This window comes from Artemia franciscana, chromosome 15, assembly GCF_032884065.1.
Source record: "Artemia franciscana chromosome 15, ASM3288406v1, whole genome shotgun sequence".
NCBI lineage: Eukaryota > Metazoa > Arthropoda > Branchiopoda > Anostraca > Artemiidae > Artemia > Artemia franciscana.
In genome coordinates, this window is record NC_088877.1 from 668,133 (window position 1) to 683,637 (window position 15,505).

Genomic DNA, 15,505 nt, shown 5'->3' on the forward strand with positions numbered 1-15,505 from the left:
AACATCACTAGCCTGTGACAGGACCAGCTAAGTAAGAGCATTACGTCTAACGCACGATATTTCGTGATTCTTGTTAGATCAGCCTTTGCTGGATGGACCGGCTGCTGCAACGCCACAAAAAGCTAGGGAGGCTGCAGCTCATAAATCAGACAGCATCATAGCCTGAACCTGATGGCATGCTTTTAAATTTTTTCCGGCTTTTCACCTATCAGACAGTAGGCATAGGTGCATTTTCCCTGCAGTCAACATAGCTAACTAAAATCAATTGTAATTGATTATCATCACTCATGCCCAATGAAAAGCATTCTCTTTGAAAGAAAATGGGTTTGATTGGTCGTCAGTGATAAAAATCAATTGCAAAAAGCTGTATCGAACGCGGGGTTAGTCTTAGGAAAAGTCTTGCGCTTATCGCTGGAAGAGTTTTCATTCCATAGCGATCGGATTTTCTCATCAGTTTTCACATCAGTCTAAACCAACCATAAACCCTGATCAAAAATATAAAAGAATAGTGAAACAATTTTCAAAAATTTAGCAGAAACAAAAAGGAATGGCAATAAGAAATTTTCAAGTCTCCGCATTAAATAAAATAATGAATTTGATATGAATGAACTACCAATGAAAACAGGTCTCCGAAAAATTAACAAAAGGGACAATTTAGTATTAGCTAAATCCATTTCTAACGTGTAAAAATGTCATTAAAAAAAAAAATTGTCTTAGATTATTCCAAATGCAGCGACATTAAAAAAAAAGTCAAAAGTTTCATATTGAGAAATGGCATCAATCCTCAAATATACAAGTCAAATTAAAAACTGTAAAAGAAATTCAGAAAATGTAGTAATTACTGAGCTTTTTATTGTTTCATTATTTTACATATCATTTCAGAACATTATTTTCATTCGGATGCTTTATTCAGAAAATAGTTATTTCTCGAAAAAAACTTGAACTTTTTCAGTGATAGAGTTACTGGTAATGTGAGTACCACATTACAACATATATTAACCTTTAATATGGTAACTAAGGACTCTAATATCTACGTTTTGATATAGGCTAAAGTTTTAAGTTTATAATTTTAACCAGGATTGGAGGACCTGAAATCAAAGTATTTAAAGAAAAATGGAAAAGGGGGAAAGCAAATTTAGATAAAAGGGAAAGGACATTTATTTGAAAATAAAACGGATGTAATTTATGACATCAGACAAGAGCAAAAGGACATTTTGCCAGAAATTGCACACGTGAAATGGCATCCAAAGTGCCATCTTTGGTATACTATGAGCCACCAATATTTTCGATAATACGAAGAAAATATAAGCATTTAGTTTTATTCATGAGCAAGGCCGTATCCAGCATGTGCCGGGAGAAGAAGCAATTTCGTTCAAACCGGTAAAAAAAAAAAAAACTTTTGCAAAACGCATCAAAATGTCTTCATTTATGCTACATTTTACGATTCGGTCAAAAAATTTCAGGGGGGAGGGGGTGGTTCAAACAGGGTAGCCTCCCCCTCCTGGATACAGTCCTGTTCAGAAGTCTCAACTTTACTCAATAGATCCCCCCAATTAAGATGACACCTTCTCAGTCTGATTGGATACCGACTGAGTTCCAGCTTCAAGCCCTAACTTCACCACAACTTAACTAAAATTTACATAATATTCATTACATATATTCAATATAATTAAAAAAATCTCACTTCGTAGGCAATTTCAAATCAGTTTTCCTATTAAGAAATCATCAAGGATGAAATAAAACGATCTGGCCTTTAGATGGTATGAGCAGCAATAGTCCTACTTCTGTTTGCGGTAAGAGACAAACTGCAAAGTCTATGTGATGGAAGTAAAGAGCGAACCTGAGACATAAAACGAAACCAAAAGTATTGCTTCGCAATTTATGCAATATATATCTGCAATCTTGGTTGAAATAACCAAAGTTGAATTACTAACAACTAGCGCATTACAGAAAACACAAAATCGACGCACCAAAAAGGATTAGGAGCAGAGAAATCCTAAAATACCCTGTAGGAAATTAATAATAAAATATTAAGGCTATCAATAGTCTTTCAATGGCCACGAAATCGGAAAATTTTTTCATATAATTTTGTTCTCTCACACCTCGAGCAAAATCAGCTGTTAGTTCGTTTTAAGAATGTGTTCTTAATTTGTGTTCGTTTTTAAGTTTCATGTTTGTTCTGAGACATCAGAAAAACTGTTTCTTTAACTAATTGACCATTTTATTAAAATAAGCTTTTTATGCTATTTTTGACGTCACGGTTCGTTCATTTAGATAAATGCAATCCGAGGTTATTTACAAATCTTTGCTTCTAAAAAAAAATAAAATCCTTTTTTTTTGTCTCAGTTGAGGTTTCCTTGGCTCTAAAATTTTAACCTGAAGTGTCTACATGACTTAAAGCTTAAGCAAACCAGACTTTAAAAAATTAAATTGTTCGCGATAGAATTTATGTTACCACATTATTCTCCACATTAATCAAAATTTATTGTCTTTGATTTGGTTCCCTAGGTCTAGTCAAACAACCCTGAAATTTCAGGCAAAGTAGAGAAAAACTATAACTGGCTCATTTTAAGATTATGTAAATCTATCCTATATGTGTTAATTCAACAATTAACACAGCTTATGCCTCCATTGCAGTTCTGTAAGTTTCTACATATCTTCAAAGTTTAAAAAATTCCTAATGCCACTGTGAAACAACAATATTCCTAAATCAATTTGATATAAAATAATCTCTTGGGTAACTGTCGGGGATTAAAAATAGGTTGAATAAATAAAATTAAACAGAGTAAAGAGCTATAAACACAGAAACAAAAAAAATTCAAAGTATTAAGTATTACTTCGACATATTGGAAGGTAAAGATATAAAGCAATAGCAAATACTTTTTACATGGCTATTTGTCTTATAACAACACAGAATAAAGACCCACCTGAATACTTTTGACAAGTTCTGGACCTCCCACTTTGGTGGCACCAGCTTCGATTGCTTGATTTTGGATTTCAGCTGATTTTGCAAAAGCCAATACTGTTTTTGTGTCATCAATTTGATACGGAAAAGGGAGCTCCACAACACGACTTATAGACAAAAATCGGGTCTAAAAAGAAAATAATTTGAGAGTCTAAGCGATTAAAGCTCATAAGCTTGCGAAAACCAACTTCGATTGAGGATACCCAATCTCGGCTTATTTTACAAAACCGAAGTTATCTTAGCCTATTAAATTTGATGAGACAAAATGAGTTTTAGACAAAAATTCGGTCGAAAAAGAATGAGATAAGGGTCTAATGGATCAAAGTACAGAACCTCTCACTTAGACGGCAACCAGGTTTGATTACCAGATTCTCAATCTCAGCTGATTTTAAAAAGTCAATTCTGTTTCATCAATTTGCTATTGTAAGGTGAGCAAACCAGGAATTATAAGCGAAAACTATGTGAAAAGAGATAAGAATCTAAGCCAGTGGTTTCCAACCTGTGGGGCACCCCCCCCCCCTTCAGGGGGGCACAAGACTGTTGCAAGGGGGGCATGCAGCTGTTTCCAAAATATCATTTTCGAATACAAACCAAAAAAATCGAATAGGTGTACAAAAAATGAATTAGCAGTATATGTAATCCACACGTTTTGGCTACGAGTGAAGGACGATTTTACCTAGTCTTACAAACACAGCTTTAGAAATTTTATTGCCATTTGTGACATCTTACCTATATGAAACTTGTTTTTCTACAGTAGCTGTCTTAAGAACGAAGTATCCATCTCGCTTAATGGTTGAAAAGGAACTGAGAACCGCGATTTTTTCAATGATACCACGGTTTGAGAAAATTTATGTTGAAAAACAAGCTCAACTGTCACGCTAAATTTTTATGTTGTAGTAATATTAATTATATATTCTTTTTTTATTTTATTATTATATTTCTTATAATAAATGTATTTTATTCTTACATAATGTAGTATATTATTTTGTAGCCCATTAAATAAATTACAATATCAGTTGAGTATTTCTGAAATTTGATTTTTAGATAAATTAACGGGACGCAACAATTTGCTTTTTATTCGCGGCGCACCAATTTGTTTTTATAAAGGGGGGTGCCAGTACAAAAGGGTTGGAAATCACTGATTTAAGCAATGAAATTCAGGATCTCTCAATTTGATGCCAACCAGCTTTATTACCTGAATTTTATCCTTTAGATTCTACAAAAGTGAGCAATATTTTAGTTTTAATCGCCCATGGAGGGGGGGGGGGTAGCTCCAAGAGACAATTCATAGACAATATAGGGGCTAAAAAGGTAAGGATGTTAACAGTAAGTTAAGAGTCTAAGCGATCAAAGTAAAGACCTTCCACTAGGATGGCAATTAGCTTTTATTGCTTGATAATTGACCTCGACTGACTTTGCAAAAGCCGATTGTGTTTAGGTATCATCAATTTTACAAGGAAGGGGAAGCCTCAAAACAAGACTTGTAGACAAAAATCAGATCTAAAAAACGTAAAACAAGTTTAGAACACAGCGATTGAAGTTCAGGATCTTCCATTGTAGTGGCAACTGGTTTCGGTTACTCGATTCCAAACCTCATCATTCCAACGTCGTACACCATAATCTATTTAAGTCAAGAATCTCCCATCTTAGTGACAACCAACTTTGGTAGGTAGATTACAAACCTCATCTAATTAAAAACCTTACAATTTTAACCTCATAAACCTAAGCAATTGAAGTTCATTGTCTCCTACTTTAATGGCAACCAGCTTCGGTTAGTAGATTCCAAACCTCATCTGATTTTACAACAGTCAACAGTGTTTTTAGCCAATCTGTTTTAGTCCATCAAACAGTGTTTTTAATCAATCAAACAGTGTTTTTTTTTAATCTGGCATGTAAAAGGGATAAAAATATGATTTATTGAAGAAAATAGTCAAAGAAGTACAAATGATTTGGATTATAAGTGATAAAAAGTTCTGGACATGCTTGGTCTTGCGATTCGTATGCAGTACATTAATGTTTCTGTTTTAGTCTTTTTTTTTCATAAAACAGGAGTGGTACCGACAACTACCCACCATTTAAGAAAAACTAAACATTTAAACATATAAGTTAATACCCTGTAGAATGGCCTAAAAATACACAGAACTAATATCGTTTGTATAGACTAATCGCCTACACGATTAGCTCATTGGCATTTTTTGTAAATTAATTTTGTAAATTAGGGCCTCCTTGGCCTAGGAATTTGCGTTCGTTTCGTACCTAGTTATCAATCATTCAAAATAAGCATAGCAAGTCTAGTTACAGATGAATAATCATTTTACCTATACAAAGTATTACTTATTATTAAATTATTTTTATTTTATATTATTGATGCATAAATTACAGCGGGAATATCGTTACCAAGTGTTTTTTTTTTTGTTTTTGTTTTTTTATTTAAATATATAATAACGAAAAAAACGCTGCGGTCCTTTTCTATTATTAATTTTAAGAAAGTTTTTCACAAAAGAAGTTTTTAAAATAATAGTAAAGAGCTACATGAAACTAAAGATGAGCAGAAATAAATCGAATAGGTTTTCAAACGTAAAACGACCACAAATCAATACTCAATTAATAAATGAAATCCAAACGAACAGAAATCAGAATAAATAACCAAATCAAACTCAAAATGAGCAGAAACTACCACAAAGGGGAGTAGGGCAAACGCCCCTATATTCTTCTAAACATCAGAACATAATTTGCCCTTTACTGAAAACAATCTTTATTTTCTTAAACCACTTTGGCGAACCATTATATAAAGAACAAGCAATAAAAAAAGGAGTTTCTAAAGGCCAAACAAAAATACTGAAAAAAAAACGAGTATGTCGAAAGGACAACCGCCTCTCTTCTTCAGTAAAAAAAAAATGTATTTAAGGGAAATGCCGAAAAGGGGGCCAAGAAAAAGAAAACAAAAACAAACGCGGAGAGTCGACTCCGCGACGATTGGCTAATAATGGCAGTTCAAGATTTGCTAGTATCCGTCGATGACGGAAACTATTTTTGGATTTTGTGCAAATCGTCGATATTGGTGGATGACTTGCTTTTTTGGCTGTTAGGTATTTGGCTTTAATTCTTCTAATTTGAATTTTGTTCATCTCTGGATTTTGGTTTTCATTGGTTTTTATTGGTTTGGTTTTTACATTGATATTCCACGTTTGTTTTGGTTTTTTCTATGCCCCATTTTTGGCACTTTCCTTGAATATTAGTTCGTTCTGAAGAAGAGAGGCGGTTGTCTTTTCGAAATATTCGTTTTGTGTTTTTTTTTAGTATGTTTGGCCTTTAAAAACCCCATTTTTTATCATCTCTGCTTTATAATCTGTATTTTAAAGCTACGAGTTTTTATTTCTCATAACATCGAAAAAAAAAGAGAAAAAATAGAATCACCATTATAAACAAAATTATTGACAAAAACAATAAATGCAGATTGCCTGTTTAATATATACTGACATTCATTCTTAAAATTTCGTTTTCCTTGGGCATTCCTTAATAATTTTAAATAATAATATTAAATAATATTAATAATATTAATATATTTCCAAATATTATTAAATAATTAATAATATTAAAGTTATAAAAGAGCAAACCTTTAAAATATATGTATTTTGTTTTCAGTAAAGTACAAACTACGTTCTGGTCTTTCGAGGCACAGGGGGCATTAGTCCTACTCCTTTTTTTGGCTGTATCTTCTAATTTTAAGTTCCACAAGATTATTTATTTTGATTTCTGTACGTTTTGGGTTTCATTTATTTATTGGTAGTGATTTATGGTAGTCTTTCGCTTGAATGTAGCTCTGTAGAAGCTTGAATGTAACTCTTGGATGTAGATTGTTTTAATGTAGCTCTTCACTTTTCGGTAGAAGTTTGAATGTAGCTTTGTTTAATGCAGCTCTTTACTATTCTTTGAAATAATTCTTTTGAGAGAAAACTTTTAAAATTATTTAATGTTCGTTTTTCATTGACATGGTCTTTTTCATCGGCTAAAAAAGAAGATTTTAAATTCTTTCGGTCTCTCTTTATAAAAATCCGGACTTTGGCTCAGCATTTATATGTTGAACAGAATTTTGCAACAATTTTTAATAATAGTTATAGTATAATACCTTGGATTGATGGGTAGGGGGGAAAATATTCAAATATACGGGTAAAAATCTAAATAATCTTTGGCGTTCTTTAGGGCTGACGGAATTCTAACCCCCCTCACATTACAACCTCGAGTATAGACAAATATTATTCAGCGATCACTCCATATTCCCTGACAGCTTCAACTTAATACCCTAGTTAGTTCCAGGGACACTGATGATATGTCCTTTTGATACTCAACATAAACATAGCACGTTTTGAAATAGTTCAACATTCCCTGAAATTTTCACCTTAATAGTCTTAGGTTTCGTAGTAGTAGTAATACTAGTAGTAGTAGCAACATAATTAGTAGTAGTAACATACATTTATTGCCTTTTGTTAGTTAACATCCCCCAGAATATGCCCTGTAACTTTCAGCCTAATGCTATAAGCCATTCCTAAGATATTGCTGATACGACTTTTGACAACATATATACACATAGTGTTTTGATTTAGTTCAACTCCTCTCTTAATATCCCCTGAAATTTTCACTTGAATATCCTTAACCTTAACTGAAGTCGCAATCGAAGTAACAGTTATACTATCAACAATCAACAATATACTTATACTATCAACAATACTATTATAATATCAACAATACTATCAACTACTATCAACAATACTATTATACTATCAACAATATACTATCATCAATATACTATCAAAATATATACTATATACTATCGAAGTAACAGTATACTATCAGTGTGCACATATTGCCGACTGGTCAATTAATGATCCCTCTTATCATTCCCTAAAAGTTCCAACTTAATACCCTAAGCTGTTCACCTTAATGTCCTTAGTCTTTTTGGACACCAAAGGTCAAACATTCCCACATATCTTAATAGCAAATATTACATATACACAGACGGCAAATTGTAAAATTTACAGCCCTTCCCCAAAGGACAGCGGGGGGGGTGTCATCCCCAGAGGCATGTTTATTGGACCTCTTAAATATTCTGAACAAAATAGCTTTCAAAATTTCTATCGAATTTTTTTGGAGGAATAAGTGCCACCGAGGGAAGGGGAAGAGGCTTCTTTGCCTTCAATCACTTTTGACTCTTAAGAAGGGCACTAGAAATTTCAATTTCCAGCCATGGTAAATCATCGTAAAATGAAAAAAGAGCCTTTCTCAGTGAAAGGTAGAAGGCTAAATGACTAAACAACCCGGCGTTGAATAGAAAACGCTTCTGATCTGGAACTTATTTTCAAAAAGTTTCTTTGAATGCTAACAATTCGAAGGTTGCATTTTTTTTTTACATTGCTTCAGGAATGGTCTCTTGTATTTTTTTTTTTTTTGTCTTTTTAGTACTTAATATTTGTCATTTTAGTATTTTAGTTTTGTCTATTTTAGTTATTTAAGGTTGACCTCTTCATATTGTCCCTTGGACTTTTACCTATATTTTTGCAGGAGGATAGCTGAGGAGGACAGCACTGGAATGAATGTAATTCAGATAATCAATTTCTAGCCCCCCCCCCCCCCAAAAAAAAAACAACACTATATTTATCTGAAGGTTCATGTACTGTTAAAAATTTAAAGGTAAAAATATACTTTTTTATGGCTTCAGGATCCCCCCCCCTCTTCTACATAAAGACCCACTAGCCCTCATTAATAACAAGCTATCAGCTAAAATATATTTTTATCTTTTTCCACTGACTGTGTTTTGTCTGTTTTTCTTCGTTGTCTTATGTTTTCTCATTTTGTTAACATTTAAGTTCCTACGCTATTTATGCATTAAAATCACGTAGTGTTTTACCAGAATTCCGGAAAATTGCATTATTTTAATATTTATGAATCCAGTTTTAGTCAGTTTTCTTCTTGCTTACAAATTGATAAAAAAAAATATGTTAAATTCCATATATTATAATTTAATTTTTTATTTCAATCAACTTGTTTCCCAAAAACAACTATACCTTCTAAGGAAAGCTACATCTTATTAAAGTATGTGTTTCCATATGTTACCTGACCATGTATTACCATATATACCTAACCAAATTAAAAGTTCTTAAAACCCTTTGCACGGAAATTCTGAGTGGCCTCAGCTTCGACAAAATGAGAATTGAATTCCCCCTTCCTCCATGGCTCTCTTAACATTTCCCACTGACTGAAATTAGAGATCCGTCAACGCTTTTTACGTTTATTTTAATCATGTTATTTAAATAATATGTATTGTTCTCACCTATTTGTCGTTTTTTCGGTGCTTTCCGGTGCTTAGGGTGGAGAATCCGGCAGTGTGTTTGTATTCGGGTTTCGTTGTTTTGTGTAGTTTGGGTATCTGAGGCCATTCTAAGACTATATCCTTTCTCGTTTTTTCTCTCCTTGCTCTTTTCTTCTTTTTTTACTTTATTTATTTTCGTTAATACTGCATTTTATTTAATCACTCACAGGCTATGGCATCAGATAATTGTTGTAATGTACACGTTTTTATAAATAAATCGAATTAAATTAAAAAACTAAATTATAATATATAGAATTTAACATATTTTTTTATCATGTTGTGTTTGGAGTGCAATTAAAAGTAATAAAATTATTATTATTATTACTTGTGTTCTGCAGCCCACCCTAATTTAAAAAGCAACTAAAATTCCATAAAAAAAAACGTTACATTGATTGAAGCAGGATAAACAAGTCCTAACGCTTTTCTGAATATGCTTTTCTTGTATTATATTCAGTTTACATTCTCACTCTCAAGGGATTGTTGTAACGATTATTACATTCATTCAAACAGGCCTTAACACTTAACAGGCCTTAAAAAACCTTAACACTTTTTGGCACCAGCCTTTCTTGTATTTTCCTTGGACATTCTCACTTTCAAAAAGTTAAACCAGTCAACTCATTACCTTTTTCTCTGTACTTAAATCCAATTCAATAGTAGCTATTAGATTAGCGTTTGGCTTATTATACATTGATGGATCATGAACTTCACGATGTGCCATAATCGCTTCAGAAACACCAAAAATACGTGTTTTGTAGCACGACATAAGGTAGACATCATCCATAGGCTCAGACTTTCCTTCTTCATTCACTCTACGTGATCTTTTAGGTTTGTTGCTAAAAAAAAAATTATTCATAAATTATGCTATTTATTGTAATGGAAAAACCACTGGCTGTGTTTTATCAGTTTTTCGAATTAAAAAAAAAAATAAAAATAAGAATAAAAAAATCAGGAATACAACCAAATTAAAATGAATCAAGCCAAAACAACAATTCATGACGAGTGATAGCTTTACGGGTTCAGTTTTAACTTCCCTGAAATCCGAAAACATTGTGCTAAGGCCCACTGACAACCCTATTATTTTCTACTTTTGGTAATTCAACTGCATTTCCTTATTCTTTCACGCAAAATTTGAGATGACTTTTTGCTATCTTGAAAAAGCAGCTGAGTTACGTGAATGAAATTTGCGTCAATATTTCCAGATTCTAGATTAAACCAATAGAAGATCTTTTGGAATATCTACCTATATCCTTTCTCCCTCTGAAGGGCACTGAATTTTTGATGAATTTGAAAATTCTTAGTGTTATAGTGGTTACAGAAATTCGATTGGTATTTTTCATATATCAATTCCATGTACTGGAATTTATACTGGAGAATATATCGGAATTTTTCATATGCTGGAATTGGCAATTGCAGTGCTATGGAAGTTTCACAAATAGCCCTGCATCATGTAAAAGGCCAAGGAAAACTTGTTTCAATATTTTAACTTAAATAAATTCTAATTTATAAGATTTTAAGAATTTGAATATGTGTCTTAAACTTGAAAAAAACTACCAAACCTGAAAATTCAACTAAAATTACTGGAATTGTGTTTATTAAACCCAGAGTCAAAGAAAGTCAAGCTCAAACTAAAACTAAGAAAAACCTACTTTTTTCCAAGGTAAGACCTGTCTTTCATACAACTTTCTAAACCATAGAAACATTACAGAAAATTAGATTGAAAGAAAGGTAGAGATAGGACACAATTTAGACTCTGAATTTAATTCGGAAAATATTATTTTCTTAACCAATAATCATAATTGGTCAGACCAGTTTTTTCTCTTTGAGTTGTGTCATAAGTGTATTAACGTCAGGGCTCTAAGGGAGGAGGAGGAGTCACAAAAAACATTGCTTATTCAAGCCACAAATGGACCAATCCTAAGTAGGGAGGTCCCCCCTCAGAATTATTACAAAATAAAACAACAAACGATTGTAAATTAGTGCATTATTATTTCGATTCTAAGTACCTTTCCCCAGTTTCAAAGGTCTACAAACCACTAGTTGTGCAACGTGTCGAGGGAAAAATCCTAGTTTTGATTCGAGCATTATTGGCAGTGGTTATGGTGGCAGCATAAGACAGACTGCAGTACAGAAAAACTATCAAGAGCAAAAACTGTGAAATGAACTGTCCAGTACAAAAAATCTCCAATCAACATTATAATTGATTAGATTAAATAATATGGGTGGCTTAGAAGAGTAAAAACTGGCGCTGGTGTCGACAAAAAAAAAGAAAATACCAATGCTATCTAGCATATGGCAACATTTGGCATTTTTTAAGCTCTGTAATGATTTTTCTGTAAGGAACTGAGACCACATACTTATTTCTACCCTAATTTTACAAGTTACACTGATTAAATTAATTATTCTTATTGTTACACTGAAAAAATACCAAGTGTCGCCAAACGCAAGATGACGTTGATAGTTTTTTTTTTTTATTCTATCAACACAAGCCCCAATTTCCACTCATACAAGTTACCGGTACTCTTTAGATGAGATAGCCTTGTCAATAACAACAAACAATACTGCTGATCTGATAATCATCAGTATTCAATTGGTTGATGGGTCTTATCTATTTAATATATATTACAGCAGATTCACTTTTATTGTCTTGTTTCTGTGACAGTTTCTTCTTAATGATTGATAAACAAACTAAATATTGAAGGCTCCAGGGCCTGTCCTTGTTGGATCTCATTGCCTTGATCTCTTGAAAAAATGACCACTATTTTTTCTGGTAAAAATGAACACCTGCTGTCAACAATCACCATTTAGTTACTCTGTCTGTATTGTCCCTGAATGGCTGTCCTGTATTGTCCCTGAAAAGTTGTCCTCAACTTCAGCCTTGCCCTCAAACTTTTATTGACTATCAGGCATTACAATTTGCAACAATAAACTAGTCTGAGCCCATCATAAATCATGTTAGCGAGTCATAGTTGAACTTAGAGGGAACTTTTCTAACAGCAAAAAAGGAGCATTTACACATCATCTTTTGAAAGCAACTTATAAATACTTCCGTTTCTCATAGCATGTCAGGTCAGGAGGTTGTCAGGTCTCATGTCAGGAGGTTGATCAAGGGGAATGCAAAACCTAGAACAAGAACAAAGAAAAGGAAGAGTCAGGACAAGGCTGGGAATCTTGTTCCTAAAGTCATCGGGAAGTTCAAGTCTCATTATGAGGAAAAGCTTGCCTCTGGTATAAAGCAAATATCAAATCATTCTAGACACATTTCTTCTTCATCTTCTTGAAATGCCAAGCCTTTTGGAGTCCACATGGGTCTCCATTTGGCTTACGACGGTTTTCAATCTGCACGTGATGATAAGTAAGGAATAAGTCTTGCTACCATCTTTGTGATCTACTCACATATATGATTATGTCTTATGAAATCAAAAATACTTTTATATAGAAGTGTTTCAGTGTTAGCTGGTAGGCTTGAGAGCAGCAACACGTTGATGTCAGGCTAGAGGCATGCCTCCCTGAAGATTCTCCTAAAGTTGCTTACTTCCTTCTGGATGCATTGATATTAAAAAATCAGGTGGTTCAAGGATTCTGGAATAGAGTTGCAAAACCTTCAATTTGGATCGGCTCGTTTATGCCAAATAAACCCCTCTTTTCTCAGGATCAAAGAGTTGCTTTTCAGTCTGTAATAAAGAATATTATTCACCCTTGATAGAAATAAGGATGGAATAGGCGTTTCTGCTAGAAGTCCCAACCGCTGAAAATTTCTGCGTCAAACATTCAAACATCAAACTAACTTGCGACTATGACTACTATTACTACTCTAATTTTATCTGTGACTGCTACTAAAGCTGCTGCTACTATTACTAGTACTAGTACTACTTCTTCTACTAATACTATTTAACTAGATTAAATGAGTATAACTACATCCAGGTTGCCAAAAGGTTTTATCTGCAAATTTTCAGGAGTGGCTAAGTTTATGAAAATGAAAATCAAGGAAACTAAATCAAAAGACCATGTCTGCATCCAAGTGATCGAAAGGGCAGATCTGTATTATCACAGGAACTGCTAAGGATATTAACTTGAAACTTTCAGTGGATGTCAAGGAAGATGTCTCACTAAATCAAAAGACACTAAGTACATTCAGGTTGTCAAAAGAACGTATTAATATTGAACGCACGAGGAACGGCTACCCATATTAAATTCAAATTTTCAGGGAGTGACTGCTAAGAGAGATTTTACCTGAATCAAAAGAATCTATATGCATCCAGGTTGTAAAAACAGCATGCCTTAAATATCTCAACAACAGTAGTTTTTAGAAACTTTTTAGAAACTAGAAGTTTTTTAGAAACTTTTAGAAACAACAGTAGCTTTTAGAAACTTTTAGAGAATGTTAAGGGAGATCTTTAAAGATACTATGGGAATCTAGCAATATCCCAGGAAAACTAAGACCATTTAGTTGAAACATTCAGGAAATGTTAATTGGGATACTGAACTGAATTATGTGTACTAGAGTGCTAAAATTGCATTTCTTCAAAATCTCAGTTACAGTTGGGGTATTAAGAGGAAACTTTCGGATAACTCGTTCAAAAGAAACTATGTGCGTCCCCATTGCCAAAAGGGCCATTTTGCAATATCTCAGGAACGGCTAATGGTATTTAATTGGAACTTTTGAGGCATATTGAGGGGATGTAGAACTAAATCAAAGCACACTATTTGTTTACAGGTTGTCAAAGTGGTATGTGCAATATCTCACAAAATTCAATGGTATTAGGTCAAAATTTTCAAGAAAAAAACAACATAAACAACATTAAAACAAACTGTAAGTCACTATTTGCATCCAGCATGTCAAAAGCTGCTTATGTGAAATGTTTCAAAACGGTTAGGGCATTAAATTTTGAATTTTCCTAGAATTTAGAATTTTGGGATATTGAACTCAATCAAAAGACATTATGTACATCGAACTTGTCAGAATGACATCTTTTCCACGCCTGGCTTAGCAAACGTGAACATCAAAGTCACAAATAAAGGAAGTTAAATAGTCAGAAACAAAGTGAGCAGAGCAATACCTCTGATATATATTTGTTTTCTTATTTCATTAAAATTTTTATGTAATCTTTTGAATATTCTCCCATGAAGACTCTTTTGAGTATTGTATACTATCTGTAAATCACTGTTACGAATTGTTCCAAATCTTTATTTCAAACTTAATTAAATTTATGCAATAATTATATTGAATGAAATTAGAGACCAAACACTCACATCACCTTATGCTTCTTAAAAGTTTAAAGTCGAATCCGGTTCTTCAATCATTAAGTCTTAAAACTTTAATTCTAAAGCTGGTAAAACTTTACCAATCAAAAACAAAATTTTTTTTTTTTTTAATTACAAACTTTTTTCTTAAGGTTTTAAAAAGTTTCAAGAAAGAAGTTTATCAATTAAAAGTAGGGCCATATTAAAACATAGAATGACCAAAAATTACTTTCAAACAGTAAATGAAACCCAAAACACAGAAATTAAATTAGATAATTACATCAAACATAAAGGTAACAGGTACTGATATACCATCCGCCGTGCAAAAAGGGGGGTAAAAATGCTACTTGGGAGTTTTCCGACTTGTTGTCAGATTTTGTCTAAAAATTTCATTTTTACATATAAAGATAATTTTTGCTCATAGAAAAGCTGTCGAAACCCAAGTTTTCCTACATCATGCAAAAAGTGGGGTATCAAAGTAGCAATGCTACTTGGCAGTTTCCATGGCCTAAATTTCCCCACTAATATATCTTTTCGAAAAAAATCGGTTCACGAAAAATCCTCTTTCGTTCAGGGTCGCCCCCCCCCCCCCTAATAATTTATTACTAGTGACAATCCACCCCTAGTAACTAATACTTCCACTAAACTTGATATAATTTTTTCATTACTTTCCAAAGTTTTGTCTTAATTATTTGCTATACATCAAAAACCAGACATAGATCATTGAATTACCTTTCTTCCTATGCTAATAAAAGCATAATTTTTATAAGACTATACCATTTCATCAAAGATTCTCCTGTGGTAAAGAATTTCATTTGAACACGTTTACGTTCAGAGTAATTCTGAACGTCGATGCAAAGAGGGTTATTTTAGACAGCTGGACCGTGAGTTTAAATTCTGTTTTCTTTTGCTATTCTGTTTAATTTTCAAAG

The 15,505-nt window shown here is 33.0% G+C and overlaps 1 protein-coding gene across 1 annotated transcript in view; it reads right to left on the bottom strand.

Annotated features, from left to right (window-relative positions):
* LOC136036675 (large ribosomal subunit protein uL1m-like) overlaps positions 1-15,505 on the bottom strand; it is a 42,952-nt gene that overhangs the window by 12,835 nt on the left and 14,612 nt on the right. The window contains exons 3-4 of the mRNA XM_065718983.1: positions 9,955-10,165; positions 2,928-3,092 (exon numbers count right to left, since the gene is read on the bottom strand). Of these exons, the coding sequence (XP_065575055.1) occupies positions 2,928-3,092; positions 9,955-10,165 (376 nt within the window). The remainder of the gene's footprint in view (positions 1-2,927; positions 3,093-9,954; positions 10,166-15,505) is intronic.